A 19,350-nucleotide genomic window follows, 5' to 3' on the forward strand; every position below is an offset into this window, starting at 1 on the left:
ATAAAAAATAACTTCATTGAAATGTATATAGATTTTTTGTTACATAATGTAGATAATGTGCACTGTAAACAACTTGAATTGATGGTAAAGCAGATCTGTTAATCAGGGCTTGCCTTGGTCACCTTGCTCTCTGATGCCCGGAGTGTTTTAGTTCTGTGCAGCCTGGAGCAGTTGATTTAACCAGTTTGTAAAGCAGCGAGAGTGTGCACTATGGATCGCATTATAACCACAGAATCTTCCTTTCATTTCCTTCCTCGGTTGCTTGTTACTACATTTTCATCAACCTACATATATGCCCTGCATATATATGACAAGATCTTTGTTCCAGAGATGTCTCACTATGCATTTGTACAGCTCCAGTGGATGAGGTTTTGCTCCTGGCTGGGACCTCTGTACTGCTCTAATACGAATAGAAAAACCTGAGCCATAACAATGAATTGGGTGGGTGATTGTTCCTGGGTCCTTTCAAGTTTGGTTCGCTGGTTTTTTGAGGGGGGAGAGGATTACACACACACACACACACGCGCATATATATACATACACGTATATATACATGCATATATATATATATGATATATGCCATCCAAATTGCATGTGTGATTTTATTTATTCTTTTTTAATTAAAACCTGATCTTGTATGGTATAAATCTACATTGGTTGTACTTCTGTCAATTGGTAGGTTGTCTGCACCCTGTACAGGCTGAGCATGGCTAAGGTTAGGTATGATTCCTTCACATCCCTCCCACTGCGATTCCAGTCTACGATTGTCAGAACTGATTATTTTCAGCAGATGAGGCAACAGTTATTTTAGTGGCTTTCTGCTTTCCACTTGAAGGGACTTTAGAAGCATGCTTTGTAACTTGCTGGTTTTCAGGGAAAAAAATTCCTTTCAAGACAGCTAATCCTCTAGTCTGTCACATAAATACAATTGTTGCAGAGATGAGCAAAGTTCTTAACCAAATTTTGTCATGTATATAATGTGTTGGCAGAGAAAGTGAGTACTGAGTCACACATAGTGTCATCAGGCATGCTTGCATGGTAAGATGTACATGCAAAACATCTCCATAAAAGATCTGTTTCTTTCACTTCCTTGTCATTCCACTGCAACAACTTGTTTCATCTTGTCTAATCTTTTGTGGGACCCTATCATACAGTTTACAGAACCTTGCTAGAAATTATTTCCTTGACACAAGAACTCCAGGTAATTATAGCAGATATATGTAACTTTAAAAAAAGTAAATAGGAAGACAAATATTTTTTTCTTCCTTTAAAACACAAACTCCTTGTTTCAGGCTGCAGAATAACTTGGTTTCATTATTATATTAAAACTGGAAACTTTGAAAAAGCATATTTAAAAAACATCCCTTGTGTCTCAATTTGCTGTTTAAAAACGTGTTTTAATGTTAACTTGTTCATTAGCCTGAGTGTTTACTCTTCCTTAGAGTTCTGATTCCAGCATGGGATTGGAGTACATCTTGCCTGGGAAATGCAGTTCCCAACCTGTCATTCTGGTGGCATTCAAAGGGACCTTAAGATGTGTAGGGGCAAAGCTGCCACCCCATCCTCCTTCTAGGAAGGTGTGAGCTGGTGCAGGTGGCCACTGACTCCTGCTGAGACCTTACTTACGCATGTAGTAGCTCCTTCACCAAATGTTTCCCAGGATGTTTATGAGATCAGATCCATGCTGAGGTTTATCAAAGAAAGATGTTGGCTCTGCTGCACAGATACGACTCTGCTGAACTTCCCTGCTCCGTTGGCCTGAGTTGCAGCTGAAATGTAAGCCAGATTCCATAAGTAGGTAGTTGCTTTTGCTGATATAAATAAAGCTGGTGATGGGTTTTCCTCATGGGCATTTTAAGTAGGAAAGCACCAGTTGGCTTCCAGTCAGCTGGGCAATTAGCATTTTATAGCCAAGCAATATACTTAAGTGGAATCGCTTGGCTTGAGCATTGAATTACAATGGCTGGTAGACTGCTGCTCTTCTTACATAATTTATTTAGTAATTTCTTGTTTAGGATTCAGGCAGAGGTTAATTTAATTCTGCATGAGAAGCAAGTAGTTACCCTGCATTAATGCTGTGCTGTTCTGCAGTGCAGGGGAAAGTTTTTGTGTAGAGCTTGTATTTGCCTCGTCTCAGCAATGGAAAGGACAATTTTACCTACTCCTTTTCTGGCAGTGCATTCTTTGCAAAAAAAATTTGCGTGCTCACACTGGTATTTAAAAGTGCAGCCAAGAAAATACCTTCAGACCGTTTTATTCCATGCTGTTGCATGTGTATTTTTAAGAATTAAATGTGTAGTGAGGTGTAGTATGGAACAAGGAGACTTTGTTCTACGAAATTACAGGGGGCCCACTTACCCTGTTACAGGTAAACAAAATGTTAATATGTGACCATGGCGACTTGAGTCTGAGAGTTGCTGCTGCATCTCTTCTGCTTATCTGAGGCAAACATCCGGTGTGTGATCTTGGAAGGATAAAGTAGGTAAAATCTGCCTCAGCACTCCAGAAACTAATGAGAAACTTTTAGGTAGAGCAAATTAATATGTTTGTTTAGGCTCTTAATAAGCCTAAGTGCTTAACTAGGTGCTTAGAATTTTTTCTGCATCTCGTATGCATCTTCATTTTTTTCCTAAAGTCTTTGACTGCTAGAGTCAATGTGGAGGAATTTTCCTTTTTCTATTTTTTATTTTTTTAAGCTCCTTTTTTAGCAAAGTGATTGCAGAGAGCTTGCAAATCTGAAGCAAGTGTGCCACAAGGGCTTTGATGCCAGAACGCTGCTAATGAGAACATAGCATTTACTTATGTTTAACCTCAAGATTCCTACATAACTTAATGTGTTTGAATCCTTGTGTACCAATCCTCGAGTGCCTCTCCAGGAGTTAAAAAAAACAACATACCTCTAGCTTAGGCAGTATCCTTGTTCCTCAGATCTGCCAGTTGGCTTGGCCTGCTTCATGCTCTGTGTCTGTGGGCCAGCACAGCAGAGGGGGAGTGATCCAGGACTGAGCACCCAGTTTGACCTTCACTTCAAAAGCCTTCCCTGTTCACATAGGTTCATGTAGCTCTGCATTTAAACCTTTGTGGGGTTTATCTACCGAGTTTGGGAGTCTGGCTCAAGTAGTGCACAACTTGGCTGCTGATCTTTATATTTTGCGATAGTGGTGTTGACCTAACTAGAAGCATCCATTCTTGCAACCATCACTGCTGTCAAAAGAGCAGAGATTTTTGGACAGATCCCTTCAAGCTTAAAATTGCCTGATCTTCAGCAGAGGAGCATTTCAGGCACCTACAGGTGCTGCACTGAGGCCAGATGGGGATTTGTTTTCAATTGGATTCCTTAAATAACACTTCTGATACCAACATTATTTTTTTGTGGAAATCTCATTAGCAACAATTAAAAAACCCAATTTGAGGGAGGTGATTGCTGACTTGCAGTAGCTGGCCTCTGAGTTGGTTAGTGGTCTAGGTGTGAAGCTGGCAGCTCAGACGCGAATTGTTCCAATAACCAAGGAAATTGTTACCATATGTTATTGCTGTAACCTTTACTGCTTTTACCAAGCTTTAGTTGTGCTGTAAAAACGATTAAAAGGTTTCTCACGAGACAAATTAAGGTTGTTTTTTGGTTTTTTTTTTTTTTTTTTTCCTAGAATCCAGAGAGCAATGATACTCTGGAGTTTTTGTGGGCTATTTAAAGTGTTTGAAAACCCTGATTTGCTCTCCAGTAGTTTGTGCCTTGAGTGTGCTGCCTTGAGCCATGCCAGTCACCTGGGGTGGGATGACACATATGTGCCGTATCTGCATCTGCTGCTGTTTCTCACAGTTATGTTTGATTTCAAGTAAAATAGCATCCTTTTGTATAATACAATAACATGCTGTTCTTATGGGGAAACGGTGTGTTTATCTTCCATTTCTTTTGCTGGCTGGACCCATATCCAGATTAATCCCATATCCAGTGTAGCACAGCTCCCTGCCTGAAGCCCAAGTTTGACTTTCTGGGGTCTTCAGGATGGGATGGTAAGATGTGAGGGGAGCAGAAAGGCCAGACTGGGGCACTGCATTTTACTTGTCAACCTGTGTTGTTGCTGCTTCAGATAAGGAAAGCAAGAAAATACTGGTAAGTGATAGAAGTTGAATTCATGATTTGCTGTTGATGGGAGCGACTTTGGTTGTATTTCCAGATGTGGGAAAGCAATGGACTTGAGACATGGTCACTTTATCCTAGCTTCTAAGTCAGCTGAGCCTTACTAACTTTCTGTGTTTTTTTCCCAGACCAAATCTGAGCTAAACTCATCAGTGTAAGCAGCTTTTAGGTTTTTTAGTTATTTCTCACACTTGTGAGTGGGTAGTTCATTTACATTCTGTTAACAGAGGATAGTTTATTAAACTGAAGTAACTGTTCCTTTGACTCCTTTTCCTTATCTTGAAAAAGGAGGACAATGACATTGACCTTCTTTTATAAAGTGTTGAGATCTACTGGTGAGCTGCAGTGTGTAACAGCTAGGTACTGCCATTGCAAACACTAATCTGAAGGTGAAGGCTTTAGAACAATAAAGATAGTTATCTATTTAAATAACTTACTTTAAAAGTAAACAGGCCAGAGTAACACCTGAACAATTTGAATCTTTCCACCTGAATTAAGAAATTTCACAGGCTTGAGGCTGTTTCTGCCTGTATTTGGTGACTGTCACTTTCTTGCCAGAAAATACTAAGTTCAAGCAGTTAAAAGGGCATTCAGTCATGGTTATGTTGGATGTCATACTCATAATTTTACAGAAGGAGCTCATGGGAATATTACCAGCATAAAGGTTAGCTGTAATGCCTTTTGTGACTGCCAGTTAAATAGCTAGTGATCTGATGATTACACAAAGACAACGCAAATTCCTTATGCATTCCTGCCTCAGTGCTGCTCCACACACTGGGTGACAAGAAGCACAATTCTTTCTCTTTTTTGCCATGGAAATTGCTGGTTAAAGCTCAGTACTTCAGTATATGCAAATTCTGATTTTCTGTTTAAAGCCTTAGTGCCATGCTGTATTGTCATAACAGATATTGCAGTCCAACCATGTGCTGTTAAATTCAATGGGTTTGCACCTGTTTTGGTAACAGATGCAAACAACTTTGTTTGACATGTCTGAAATACACAAACTATAAAATGCATTTGGCTAATTACTCAGTGAATGCTTGGTCTGCATTAGCCAATTTTCAGATTGCATAAAGGTCTATAGAGTCTTTTTTTCTTAACAGTGTCAAAAACCACTGTCATCTGTAACACTGAGATATTTCTGCTTTATTCAGAAGAGAAACTGTTGAGTATGCTTTGGGTATGGATCAGGGGGGGAGTAAGGTGTATGTCTAAAACTTTTTTTTTTTCTTTTTGCATATCCATTCTGATTACTTATCAAATGCTGCAGGCTCACTGAAATACTTCCTCTTTCGATCAGGCTTAATTTTCCTCCTATAGTAACTGTGAAAGCAGAGAAATAACAATGGGGTAACTTGGAAGGGAAGTGGCTGGGTGAATGAGTGATTGTTTTGGGAAATGTGTTACTGTGCTCAGCTGCCATACTTTTCCTCTGGCTCTGAATGCTTTGTAAGTATCTGTGCATGTGCCCTCCCTGTGGCCTAGAGGTGGGCTGGGGAATGGAGACAAGCACAGAAAAGGCACATGCCAAACATTTGGTAGAGCTCTGTGTGTGAATCTTTTGTTTCCTGAATCCCAGCACAGTGTTTTAATCACACACCATTTTCCTCCTGGGCTTTTTATGTGAAATAAATACTTGCCTGCAAAATGTTTTATTCATATCATTAAAGAGAGTGCTGGTAACTGTAGTTTGAAGGTAACAACTGTACTCTTGTGCTCTGTATGTTACTGGGGTTCGTGGCTGATCAAATTATTATGCAGAGCCTCCTCTGCAATGTATTTACTTGTCTATGTTTCAGCATTTTGCCTATCCCAGGACTTGTAGCCTTTCCTATGCCTTAAGCCTGTTCTGTCACTTCAGAGCAGCTTTAGGCAGCTGACATGTGAAGGCTGAACCTGACCAAGCAGTGCATGTCCCTTTCAAACAAACTTTGATGACAAAGAACTGTTGTTGTTTAAGCCCTGTCGATAACTCAAAACCACGCAGCCGCTCACTCACTCCCCCACCCCCTTCGAGAATCGAGAGAATGTAACTCCCACGGGTTGAGATAAGAACAGCCCAGTAACTAAGGTATAACACAAAACCACTACTGCTACCACCAGTAGTAATAATGATAAGGGAAATAACAAGGGGAGAGAATATAACCACTCACCACTCACCGACTGATACCCAGCACGAGCTGAGCAGTGATCTCGCCCTTCTGCGTAACTACCCCCTGTTTATATATTGGGCATGGTGTGCTGTGGTATGTGGTATCTCCCCCAAAATATAATGACCTTTGAACAAGGTTCATGACATATTTAAATCTGTTTTAGTCCCCATTTAAAAACAGTGGGAACTTAGAACTAAACTAGAACTTTAAATCCAGTTTCTCTGAGCAGTGCCAGATGCGTGTTCAGTAGCTTTCGCCCACACCCACCTCCCTAGCCCATCATTAAAATCTCAGACCCATGAAATAATTTGACCAATTATTTTAGTTACTCAGACTTCACAGAATGGCTTAGGTACCTTTGAACCAGCTGCATTTATATACCCTGAAACATGACAGCGGCTGTATGTTGAACATCAATTGAATACAGGTCATGCCTAGGGTAAAGGCATGACTGATTGGTGTGCCTGGCATGACCATGTTCTGATTAGTGCCATGGGGCTCCTTAAGGCCTATATTAGCCATTGTTAAAAGAGGTGATTAGTGTATGTTAGCTGTGCAACCTGATGCGATCTTCAAATAGTGATTTCTCTCTCAAGTGGGGTTTCCTCTTGTGACCTCTGACCTGCCAGTACGTTAAAAGCTTTGTAAAGGATGGAGCTTTTTATTCCTTGTGGAGTGATTGATTGGGATTCCTTCACACTGAACTTTGCCTGTTGTTTTCTCTTTTGTTTAGGAGGTCCTCCAGCAGCTGATTGTAATGAATTTACCAAATGTTTTAATGATTGGCAAAGATCCTCTTTCTGGTGAGTAGTTTGTTGGGTTCTTAACCCTTTGCTCCTGAAATGCTGAATAAAATTTCTATTTGTTTTGTTACCTTAAATTAGAATAGAATCATATTATTGCTTAGATTGGAAAAGACCTTTTAAAATCATCAAGTCCAACCATTAACTGCTACACTGCCAAGTCCACCTGTAAACCATGTCCCTGAGTGAGCACCACATCTACACATCTTTTAAATACCTCCAGGAATGGTGACTCCACCACTTCCCTGGGCAGCCTGTTCCAATGCCTGACTACCTTTTTTTGGTGAAGAAATTTTTCCTAATTTCCAATCTGAATCTCCCCTGGTGCTACTTGGCTTATGGACTCCTTCCTGGACTCCTTCAGAACTGCCATCCAAGGGACTCTGTCGACCAGTCTCCTAAACAGGCCAAATTGCAAACATGCTTTTAAACAAACTGTACCTGTTTGCAGCTGAACTACAAATATTCAAATACTTCTGAGTCTCAAGTTTCATACATATATAATATATACCACTTATATTTACATATTACATTTCTGTGTACAGGTGTGTGTTTGCATGTCAAACACGTGATAGTGAGTTGGTTCTTGACTTTCAAGCAGTTGCTGCCCTAACTTTAGCATGTCTCTTCACTTCTTGCTGCAAGTGGCCAAGGATACAGTCTGCAGTAGGAGAATTGTTTGCCCACCAGGTTTTCTGTCCTGTAAGCCCATATAACCAGTTCAGTTACAGCAATATGTACACATAGGAAGACTCTTGTAGAGTTGCCCTGAAGCGTGAAGGGAAGTGTGGGAAGTGAAGTACGTGCGGTGGGGTGAAAAAACACGTATATGATAGTGGAAGAAGTGAAGGGAGTGGACAAGGAGAAAAACATCCATCTGGCCATGTTGTTTAGGCAAGGACATCTGCCATATGAGGTGTCACATCAGAAGTGACCTGGAAGCCAATGAGCTCCTGCCCAGAGTCCAGTGTTTTTGGTGAGGTAAAATGAAACCTGTTAAGTATGAAAATGAAGTAGACTTCTCTGTAGAGTCACATTTCTGAAATGAAAGGTTTTATTGCTTTGGCTTTTTTTTTTTTTTTAATTATTTTTTTAATGCCCATTCTCTCTCTGCTTTAGCCCTGTGCTAATATCAAGGACACTATATTTGTTTTTACCAAAAAAGGAAAAGTGGATGAACCTTGTCAGCAGTGATGGGGAATGATACAGTAATCAGCATCTCTGGAGCAAATAAATGGCAGAAACCTTGACAGGAGATTTTTATCTTGCTGCTCTTAGCAGCAGTAGTATTAACTTGAGGATGTTGGATCACTGAAACTCAGAATTTTGGCACTTTTGCAATAAGATCAAGCTTGCGAGTAAGGCACCCACGTGTTCAGCAAGCAGATTAAAGTCTGTAGTGCTGGTCTCGATTCTCCTGTACAGGCTACTGTTATGGGTAAAGAAGGAAATAGAAATGCAAGAGCTGTTGCTTTTCACAGTCATACAGGCACTGGGCAGAGCCTGGGCTGCTAGCATCAAGAATGCTATTCAATAGAGATGTTTGGGCCAACAAGGCAGTATCTCTGCTGGCTACATATCAATGGAAAATGCTGGCTGGTTTCTTGTCATGGTCATTCCTGAGCGACGTTTGGCAGGAGACTCATAATGGAGTAGCCACAGTGTTGGTTCCTGGGGAAGCTGCACACTTGAAAGTTGTCCTGTATTTAGTTATCATTTCCCATCATTGGCTTGCTGGTTTTTGTCAGCACTGTAGATCTTTATTTCTTTGAAGATGTGTCTTGTAGGAAGGATATTGGTCATCCGTGTGTTCCCGTCTTCCAGCTCCCTTAATCACAACCAGAAAATTTTGCACAACCAGTCCCAGCTTAGAGACCACAGAGGAGGGTGGTGAACAGACTTGATGTACTTGCTCCAAAGAATGTATTCAAGGAGTAGAGTGTCTGTGGGATAGGATTTCAAGAGAAGCTCATCTTAGTCTTAGCTTTAGGCAGATGATCACTGGTAAGATGTGCTGAAAAATGGTTAGAGAAATGGAGAACTAGAACTTCTTTCAGGAAGAGGAACCTGGCTGAGGGTTGACAGGAAGCTTGGAAAGAGAGCAGGGAGGAGAAAGCTGAGAAGTTAGTAAAACCAGTATAAAAAGCTGAATGAAGTAGGCTGTGATGAGCGATCTGGGTGAGCAGTGACTGGGTGACTATCAGGTTGATGTCCTTGTTACTGCATGTGTCAGAGAGGAGTGAGAGGAAGGGAAAAACAAGTAAAACAGATCTCCCTAGTTAGTGAGAGAGCTAAAGGAGGGCTGCAGATTGAATAGAGAGATGTGAGGACAAAGCATTCATCAGCATGGAAAGTGGTGCTTCTGGCATGAATACAGAGAATCCCCAGGGAAAGATGATAGGGAAGGGAGGAGGCAGGGGATGGCAACAGTGGTGTGAGAAGAGGTGATGGAGACCATTATTTGAGGGAAGTGTTTAAAAGCAGCGGGAATGGTAGAGGAGAAACCACTTTCTGTGTCAGTGATCCAGTCCAGAGGCAGTGATCCAAACAGACTGAGAGGGAAGGAAGAGTCCTAGAGTGGGAATCTGTAAAGGCGGTGCTGGGAAGTGTGGGGAGCACTAGGAGCTGGGGCACGAGGCGCAGGTGGTCTGTGGGGCTGGGGTGGGTGAGAGGCAGTAGTAAAATTCCAGTTTTGCCTTCCCTGTCCTGCAAGCTGTCCCTTTTGAGCAAAGGAAGAAAAATTGATCCCACAATCACATTCCTGGAACAAATACAGTGTTGCTCTATACTGATTGAGCTGGGAAGGTTCCTAATGACTGTATTGACTCCATAGGTCTAAGAGCAGAGAGCTTGTTAGAACATTTGATATGATTCATAGTGTAACAATTTCAGTGACTTACTCCTTTTAACAAGCCCATGTGATTTGTTGCCATGCATGTTTAGAGCTGTGTTCACCAGTGCTATCTGCAAATTTTACTATTTCCGCCTAAAACACAGCCAAAAGTGGTGTTGCATGTGTTAAATTATAACCAGAACAGCTCTGAAGCTGAGAATGCTGTTCTTGCTATTTAGGTCCCATTTGGCATTCAACAGTTGAGGCTATTGAGGGCTTCTGCATTTCTGCTTTGATTGTGAGACTGTTGGCAAAACAGAGTGGCCATCACTAAAAATACAGTAGCAATTTGGCTTTTGCATAGGAGAAGGAACATGTCTGCTGGGTTTAGGAGCTTTACTTGCTTTCATGTCCAATAAATCATTTTGTTACAGGTCATGGCAATTTTGCCTACTTTATCTCTGTGGCCATGGGCATAAGAGTTGCAAAAATATTTGTAAGAAGATGAAGGCTTTGACTGGTTTGTAGAATATAGGGAGCTGAAAAGAAACTTGGAAGTTTAATTACAGGATTTAGAAAGTTTTCCCAGGAATCTGACTTGCAGAAAGATGCAGTTAATGTTACAGGATTTACTCCTTTCTCTGTATGGTGGAGAGCTACTCCCATTGAATTTCCTCTGCTTTTTTGTTCCTCCATATTTTTTCTTGCTGAACAGCTTTTTCAATTAATTACTGCACCACAAATCCCCCAGTGATCAATATAAGACTCATCAGTTTATCATCTGCATACATCACTGTAATCAATTTCTATAATTACCTCTGGGTTTTGCATGCCTTTTGCACAAGGAGTATCAGTATAGAGTACTAGTCCTAAACCTCTATTTCAAGGCGTTGACTAATTTCTTAGTTTCTAGACATGCTTAGTTTAACACAGCTAGTGAGTGTACTTGGAAAGTGATGGCAATTAATCCTTTGAAACAGTCATAATAAATTAGGATGTGAGTGGGATTTTAACTTTTTTTCAGACCAAGAATGGAAATGAGGTTTTATTTGCCTGAAGTAGGCTCATTTCTGTCTCTTCAGAAAACATTGCTATTTAGAACTTCTTTTCAAATTGCACATTAAGTTTGTGAATGAGAGAGCCCAAAGTTCCCGCTAAAAAGTGTCTATAGAAACTGTCTTCATTAAAATCATAAAAGATGTCTACTCTCACTGGGGTATTTTTTCATGTCTGGTTTCCTTCCTCATTTTGTTTCACGATTCTCCAGAGGCACAAAGGTTCATAAAAGATGAAGTTAATAACAAAACACTGGCTCAATAGTGTAAATCTAGCAGTCAAGCTTTTCTCACTCAGCATGTTGCTGCAGTTGGGAAAAATGGTACTTGTGTGTTTTACTGCTTCCCACCTTCTCCGCACATCCACCACCACTGCACGTGTACCATTACATGCACTGGTACTCTCTCTCCTGCACTGCTCTGCTCTCCTTCACTGGAGGAATGTCAAAGTTGAAACGTGCAGAAAGAGGTGGCACAAGCTTAAGATTTCGAATGCTTGGGTGCTCTCATTCCTGTTTCTCTGACATCTTTCCTAGCACACTCTCCTTTTTTCTTTTTTTTTTCTTTTTTTTTTTTTAATTTAGATTGGTCCTCCTTATTTTGTTGCTGTGTCTGCTAATCCCAATGCCTGCCTTTTCCCTGGGTCCTGCCATCTGTTCCCCACCCTCTGTATCCTGGGAGAGCAGAGTAGTCTCCTGGCTTTGGTACAGGGAGGCTCCCAGGATGCACAGGTGGTGCTCAGGCTTTCCCTCCCTTTGTTTTCCAGAAAAACCACTGGTCCCCACTCAGGGCTGGGCGCAGATGGTCTTTCTGGAAATCCCCCAGGTTGATTGCTCCCTTGCAGGCAGAAATAGGTGTAAAAGAAAAGAAGTTTGGGGGTGTTCTTGGTGTTTTGGGGTTTTGGTGGTGGTTTTGGGTATCTTGGTTTTTTGTTGTGTTTTTTTGGGGAGGGGTGTTGGTTTGGGGTTTTTTTGTTTGGGGGTTTTTTGGTTTGGGTTTTTTTTTTTTTTTTTTATTAGCACCTTTCTGTTTACATGCTAGTTTGAATCCTGTCCATTCATTTCAGCTTGTCGGTACCTGTCTGCCAGGCACTGCCTCAGACCTATACATTTGCATTCCAGGTTGTAGGAGGACACTGTCTTGGTAAGGTCAGCTAATAAGACTGGGTGGACCCAGCAAACTTTCTTCCCAGCTATCATCCCAATGAGCCAGCACAGGGAAGCCTGCACATTCCTGCTTATGCAGTTGCACAATGAACTATACTAACTTACTGAGTTTTAGCACAAACCAAGCCTTCTGAAAAACATCGCAGGATCATTCACTGTTCAGGAGGCATGACTAAATGAGGAATGAAGATCACTTCTTTTTGCTCAACATGATTTACGGGATAAATATACTGTCCTGAGTGTGGAACCTAGCTGCTGTGCCATGTGATAATCCTAGATGTGCTTCTGATACACTTAGTGATCTTGGGCACTCCACTCTCAGTTCTCTTGTGTGTGAGATGAAAGGGGAAGAGGGGTAATTAATCCCTTCCCGGCTCATTCTCAGGTTTAATTGAAAACTTTCTTCAAAGCACTTCAGTTTGATAGAGATTTTTTTTCACACATACCCCATTTCTTCTAAATATCTCTTGTAAGTAATGTTATCCTACCTGGCTTTAAAATGTTACTCAAACCTAACTTGAGTATGAGTTATCTTGGAGTGCCTTGATGCCAACAAAGTGTCTCCACCCCATGGGAAACAACTTCCGAATGAAAGCCCAAGGAATTTATCTCTTTTAAAAAAACAACCACACATGGTCTTCTCAAACATTTGTGTGGCTGGCAGAGTAGATATGCTAGGTAGACCTTTTAACCTTAAAAACTTTCCTAGTGGGCAATGTAATCTCACTTTCATTACATGTCCATAGCTTGTCAGCAAGCAGAAAATAACTTTTTGGAAAAGAAATCTTGGAAAACTCCTAACAGCTAAGTTTTCTTTGAAAGCTGTTAGTGAGGAGAGCAGACTGCCAAATGCTATGTTAAAACAGTAGCAAATGCTCATGGTTACCTTGAGTCTTTTAATTTCTCAGTCCTTTCTGTGAACTCTGGCTTGGCCTTCCCTGCCAAAGGGGCTTGCCATGTCTGTCTTGACTTCTCTTTCTGATGGGAGGGCCCAGCTGGAAACAGGGTTTCAGAGTGGTGTTTCCAGGTGAGGTCAGTCCCCTATTTGACCAACCCAGACTGGGGTTACCCTTGCTAAGTTAGTCTGCAGTAATAGCTGAAGGTGTTTTACCTCACAGGGTCATGAGCATCACTGATGCCCATCTGTTATCTCATGGTGCAGAGAGTTAAAGTGTTGTTTGCATGGCTTAAGCAGCTTGCATGTCTTTCAGATGGTATAGATGCTCTCACTGTTGGAAAGCAACTCTGGTATTTTCTGAAATGAGTGATTCCAAGCCACTAGGCTCACCCTGAGGACAGCTGTGATGCCATGGTGCCTGGATTGGAATTTGTGGTCAATAATGAAGGTACCATTGGAGCATGCAGAGGTTAGGGCACTTGTCTGATGTGCTCCAGAGCAAGCAACCTGGTGGCTACTCCTTCAGTCTCTCATGGAGATGTTCTGCCCCACCTAAGTTTGGGAGAAAGAGATGCACTCCATAGGTCCACTTATGGACTTGCCCTCCATAATTTAGCAACTTGCTTTTGTTTCATGCTCTGCATTTAATACCTGGTCTGTATCCTCTCTGAAGCTGATGCAAAGCGAAACTGATGCCAAAACTGATGAATACTTGTTTTCATGTAAAAATGTCTCTGATCAAACCTGAATCTTTGGGTTAGTAGTGCCCTCCCTCAAATGAACTGTTCATGAAGTAACAGATTTTTTTGTTGTTGTTGAGGGGTTTTTTTGTGACACTACCTAATTTAACATTGTGCTATTTAGAATCATACAGAACTATTGGACTTACAGACTGAAATGTTATGTATCTATTAAATAGTAATTTTCAGAGAAGAGCAAGCTATATGTGTTGCTAGATAAAGGGAAAAGATTAAGAATGATTGTTAAAAATTTTCTGCAGGGAAATTAACAATATTGTACTTATAGGGTGAAGTGTGAACTAGTGTGTTTTCAATATGTCTGTCTCTGCAGAAAAGTATTTCTGCTTGCAAAATCTTAATGATTAAAAATGTGGGACTTCAATGTTGAGAATTCTGGTGTGGATTTGTACATCTACCAGTAGCTTTTGTAGGGCGGTCATGAAACATTTCAAATATCAACATTCCAAAATGTCATTGAAAAGCTATTGAACAAGTAAGGTACATTTAAAGACTGGTTTAGGGCAATTGTGTGCTCTCTAAAACCAGGAAATAGGAAAACGTTATTTCTGAAGCTGCCTGCACATGGCTGTGCTGGCTTGCAAGTTTCAGAGGATGCAAGTAACCCTTGTGGTAGTTTAGGTCAGTGTGCCTTTGTGCATTGGGAGGGCTGCAGCAGCTTAACTCATGAGTCAGTGTAGCTCCAGTTCCCCAGCCTTGGGTCCTGTACATGCCTCTAGCCTTCTGCCAGTATAATGTTACAAGGGCATGGCGTTAGTGGGGGAACACAGTTGCACTCAGAGAAATTATTATCTGTCTGTTTAGTGATAGGAGCAATTGAGCATGCAAGTAAAGCAGGGTATAAAATGAAAGTGTTTATCCCACAGTTACGCATTCTGCATCAGGAAGCCTGCAGATGTATAGGGATGAGAGAAAACTGCATGGCCTGTTTCTCGTTCCATCTTCTCTCCTAGTGTGGATGAGGACAGGCTTTTCCTGGACCTAACTCCATGATGATATTTTATTTCCTCGTCGAAGCTCTTTGCCTTCTGTCTTCCTTTACCTAACTTTAATATATGTAAGTTTCTTTACCACCCCACAATCCTCACATTAATTTTATTGAAACAAGTTGGCTCAAAGCTGCACCAGTTACCCTTGTGCAGCTTTCTCTCTCCTAACCTTTGGAGGCAGCCCGCAGGGCTGTTGGTCGCAGCAGGGTTCCCTGCAGTAACAACCTGCATGTGTCTCCTCCCCACCCGCCTCCCAGAGCATATGGTTAGCTGCATATTCTGTCTTCTACATCACTCATTTTTTTTTTATCCCTTTTAGCACATGGGGTTTCTGCTTCAAAGTGTGAACAGGCTTTGATGCAGAACAGAGACAGAATTTATTTACTAAAACATCTCTCAAAGAGAATTTATGTGCACAGAATGGTATTCAGCTTTGGGAAGCCTGAGTGGCAACTATTTTACAGACAGAGAATTTAGGACAAGTCGTTTCCTTGAAAGTAACCCTCCTTTGCTTCTGTCCTGGGTGGTTTGGTTTTGTTTTAGCATGGGTTTGGTTTTTTTTGGAGTGGGGGGAAGTTGTGGTGGTTTGGTGAGCTTTTTTGCACCCTTGTTAATCACAAAACAAGGGACAAGTGCTGGTGTATGTGTTGAACTGTGTAAAAGTTGGTTTGTTGAGAGTTGTTTTGGTTTTAGTTTTGGGGTTTTTTTTTCTGGTTGTGGATTTCCTTTTTTTTTTTTTTGTTCCTTCCCCCCTGCCCACGGCATTTGATCAGAAAATGTAGGCGAGGATACTAAATGAAGGGGAAAAAAAGTCCTGCTGGATCTGGGATTTTAAACTAATCCATAATAATTGTATTGTCATATCAAAGGCATGGTAATGTTGTAATTAGCACATACTTATTTTATCGTCCAGGCACTTGTTCAGAGGTCTTATTTCTCTTTTCAGGCAGATATTTTGGAGTATTTTGCAAGTACTGAACTTGTTGTACATACATGCTGATTCCCTTTTTCCCTCTCTAGGTAAAAGCATGGATGAAATTAAGAAGCTGCTGTTGTTGGTTCTGGGGTGTGCTGTGCAGGTGAGCATTCATTAAAGGCTAAAAAAATAAGATTTTTTATTTTTTTTTAACCTGTTGTTTTTTTTCTGGAGTGAGAAAATCTAGCCGAAAATCAGTGCTGTATGAACAAATCTCCAGCTTAAGACAGCCTGTTAGCTGAAATTGTGAGAAGACACAATAGGTGAATGAAAGAAATGCAAGGAAAGGAAGCACGCTTTGTGACAGCAGTAGCCTCAGTTTGTTGCCAGTGCTTTATCAGCCACAGGATACGTACTCTTTCAACCAAGTAGTCCACTTTGATAACAAAGTGGGAAGAGATAAGCTTTGAACAGTGATCTTGATATCAAGATAATCATTGGCTTATTTTTGTACTGTTTTAAAATATGGATTGGACAGTACGTATTAGTGCCAAATAAACAGATGAGCTAACAGTCTAAACATTTGTTTAATGAATGCTGACTTTATTTGCATAATCTTTTGATTGAATATTATGTGTAGAAAATCTGAAATGAATAGATACTTTGTATATTCATGTGGGGATTTTTGTGCGGCATTTGTTAAAATAAAGAGACAGGCAATGTATATGGGAAACTCCACAGAAATGCATGACAGTTACCAGATAACGAAGTCAGTGTTCTGCCCACCAGACCTCTGTGGTGGTAAACAATAGATGGTTGCAGGCTCGCCTTTGCTTATAACTGTCCATGTTTGTAGGTCCGTCTAGTGTTTTTTGTCATGCCTTAGGACACTTATCCTGCTGAGCTATGTCAAGTCAATTATGTCAGAGTAAAGCTGTTGAAATGTGACTGCTCTGAACTATCTCCCTGTTGCATTACAGCACAAAGAATAAAGGTCTGATTTAGCAAGCTGCTGCTTATCCTCAGTCCCTGTTTATGAGAATGAGTTCTTCTCAATGGAAGGAATGGTTGAGACTCAGAACCAGGCCGTAAAAGGGCACTTTAAATGAGTTTAAAAAAAAACTTTAAGCAACGCTTAAGTTCTCCACAATGCACAGTTGTTACAAGAAGGGAATAATGTTGTTAGTGTACAATCACAGGTGTACAGATAGCAGATGTTTGCCTTAAGTAAAAGATTTACTAAAATCTGTTAATCTGAAACGTCAGTCATTTTTATCCAGAATGTTTCTCAGTCCCATTTCTTATCTAAAGCACATGTTGACTTGGTCCAACAAGCAATTGATTAGAATAGTATCTGAAGTGATGCATTTATTTTCATTGCCAAAACCAAGCAAAATGAAAACAGCAAAGCAGACAGGTTAAATGAAGCAACGTAAATGTAGGTTTATGTTTGTGGAGCTCCATTAATGAAGCTGTGATGATTTCTTCCCACAATTGCCCCACCTCTTGAGCTCACTGTATGTTAAACTTGTTTTTAAAGAGCAAACCCAGCCATTTATCTTAGCCTTAATTGTACTGACAATAGAAAGTTTAAATAATTTAATGCATAATTTGGTTCATGCTCCATATGAAGTGTTGTTATACCTTCTGGTGTGACAAAGTGTAGATGTTAAAAGTTTTGTCATTAGCAATGTAGGGAGGTTTTGAATATTTTTATTTTTATTGAATTAAAAAAGGTGCAGTAAGTTTTAGGATGTGTAGCACTGTTTCAGGGTGTGTTGTTTGCTTTCAACAGTGTGAAAGAAAAGAAGAGTTTATTGAAAGAATAAAACAACTGGATATTGAAACCCAAGCTGCCATTGTGTCACACATTCAGGAGGTGGGACGCTTGGTATTGTCTGTTCTGACTTTTTGTCTCTCACTTCCTTGATGTAACTTGTTATGAAATATTAATGCTTGGAATTTCACAATGGATTCATGAACTTCATGAAAAAAAGATGGAATGTGTTACCGCAGTCAGATTGTAAAATGAAAATTAAAGGCATTGGGAACATTACTTGGCTCAGCGGTCTTTTTGAGATCTGCAGTGGTAAATGCCTTGCTTTCCAGTTATAGGATACATTTGTTTTAAGGATACATATGTAATATTTCCAAAAAACTGAGACACCAGCCCAACTGTACACTGTGGGGATCAGTCCTTTCAAGTCCCTGTGGTGATCACCTCAGTGCTTGCAGCAAGACATTTGCATACTTGTAATGTGCAAGCACACATGCTGTTGATCATAATATGTATCTGATCACTTTTAAAAATCAGCCTTAATTATTAACAAATCTAAATACCAGAAACGGGTGGGTAGTGTTACAATTAGGGTAATTGTTTTTGTTATTTGCAATCTGATTTTGGTGAAACACTGTATGTTTGGGTTTTTTTTGATCGGTCGGTAGAAGAATGTGGGGGATGCAGCATATAACACAAACTTACTCATCAGCCAGTGCAAAGACTTTGTTTCTGTTCCCAGGTGACTCACAACCAGGAGAATGTCTTCGACTTGCAGTGGCTGGAGCTCCCAGATATGGCCCCAGAAGAACTAGAGTCTCTCTCCAGGAATATGGTTTTCCACCTTAAGAGGCTCATTGACGAGAGAGATGAATGCACAGAAGTATGATGGCTTCTTTCCCGTATCAGGCTCATGTGAAGCAGCAGATGCAGGCTGCATTCCTTCTCTTGTCTTGTTTTGTGCATTGGATTTCTATTTCTTCTGCACCTTTCTACTACAATTCTGAAAATCTGTAGAAAGATTTTTGACCGTTTCATTGATCAGTCATTCATTTTTCGAGTGACTACTTACCTGTCTCTCCTTTGGTATCTACTACCATCATGGGTTCCAGTGTCTTCTCTAGGTTTTTTTCCATGTGAAGATCGCCCTATCTGTTGCTGACTCATCAGTTCCTTTGCTTCGTTAATTTTCTGTCATGTTTTTGACTGTGATTGTGTTGGTTAAAACTCTAAGTTGCTGTTGATTTTTATGAATTCTCCAAGCAGCTGCTTATTTTGAGCGTTAGAAGGAGAAACTTCTTTTAAGTGGTCTGAACATAGTGGTGATCCTTTCTTCCTCTTTGTAACCTTCACTCCTGGCTATCACTTGAATGCTGTATACTGCCAGGCTAATAATTTCCTACATTTATAAATAATTTTTAGATACTTTAAAAATTATTTATTATTATACTATTTATCTCTTGACACTGCATGCTTCTCTGTATGTCTAGGTCATTGTAGATCTCACTCAAGAGAGAGATTATCTGCAGTCTCAGCAGCCACCAAGTCCGTTGAAAGTACCGAGTCCAGATTCTTCACCAAACCCAGCCAATCCACTTTCTAATGAAGACAAACAGCACCTTGCAGTTGAGCTGGCAGACACAAAGGCTAAACTGAGAAGAATCCGGCAGGAGCTGTGAGTCACCAGTGATTTGTGCTTCTAGAGAGATTTGTATATTAAATCTTGAGCATCATGAAAATGCAGGTGCCTGTTGGCTTCGGTATACTGGCCTCCATGGGAGCTCTCAGAATCACAACTTTCAAATTTTTATTCATAGCAGTAGGAAGCTAGTATGGGTGTTCCATCTTTCTTCTTTCTTAA

General features: G+C 40.6%; 1 protein-coding gene across 3 annotated transcripts in view; it reads left to right on the top strand.

Annotated features, from left to right (window-relative positions):
* CCDC88C (coiled-coil domain containing 88C) overlaps positions 1-19,350 on the top strand; it is a 95,606-nt gene that overhangs the window by 32,137 nt on the left and 44,119 nt on the right. For all 3 annotated transcript variants that reach the window (XM_065685708.1, XM_065685709.1, XM_065685710.1), the window contains exons 4-8: positions 7,028-7,097; positions 15,817-15,875; positions 17,508-17,591; positions 18,232-18,372; positions 18,980-19,164. In XM_065685708.1, the coding sequence (XP_065541780.1) occupies positions 7,028-7,097; positions 15,817-15,875; positions 17,508-17,591; positions 18,232-18,372; positions 18,980-19,164 (539 nt within the window). The remainder of the gene's footprint in view (positions 1-7,027; positions 7,098-15,816; positions 15,876-17,507; positions 17,592-18,231; positions 18,373-18,979; positions 19,165-19,350) is intronic.

This window comes from Lathamus discolor, chromosome 6 (genome assembly GCF_037157495.1).
Source record: "Lathamus discolor isolate bLatDis1 chromosome 6, bLatDis1.hap1, whole genome shotgun sequence".
NCBI classification, from domain to species: domain Eukaryota; kingdom Metazoa; phylum Chordata; class Aves; order Psittaciformes; family Psittacidae; genus Lathamus; species Lathamus discolor.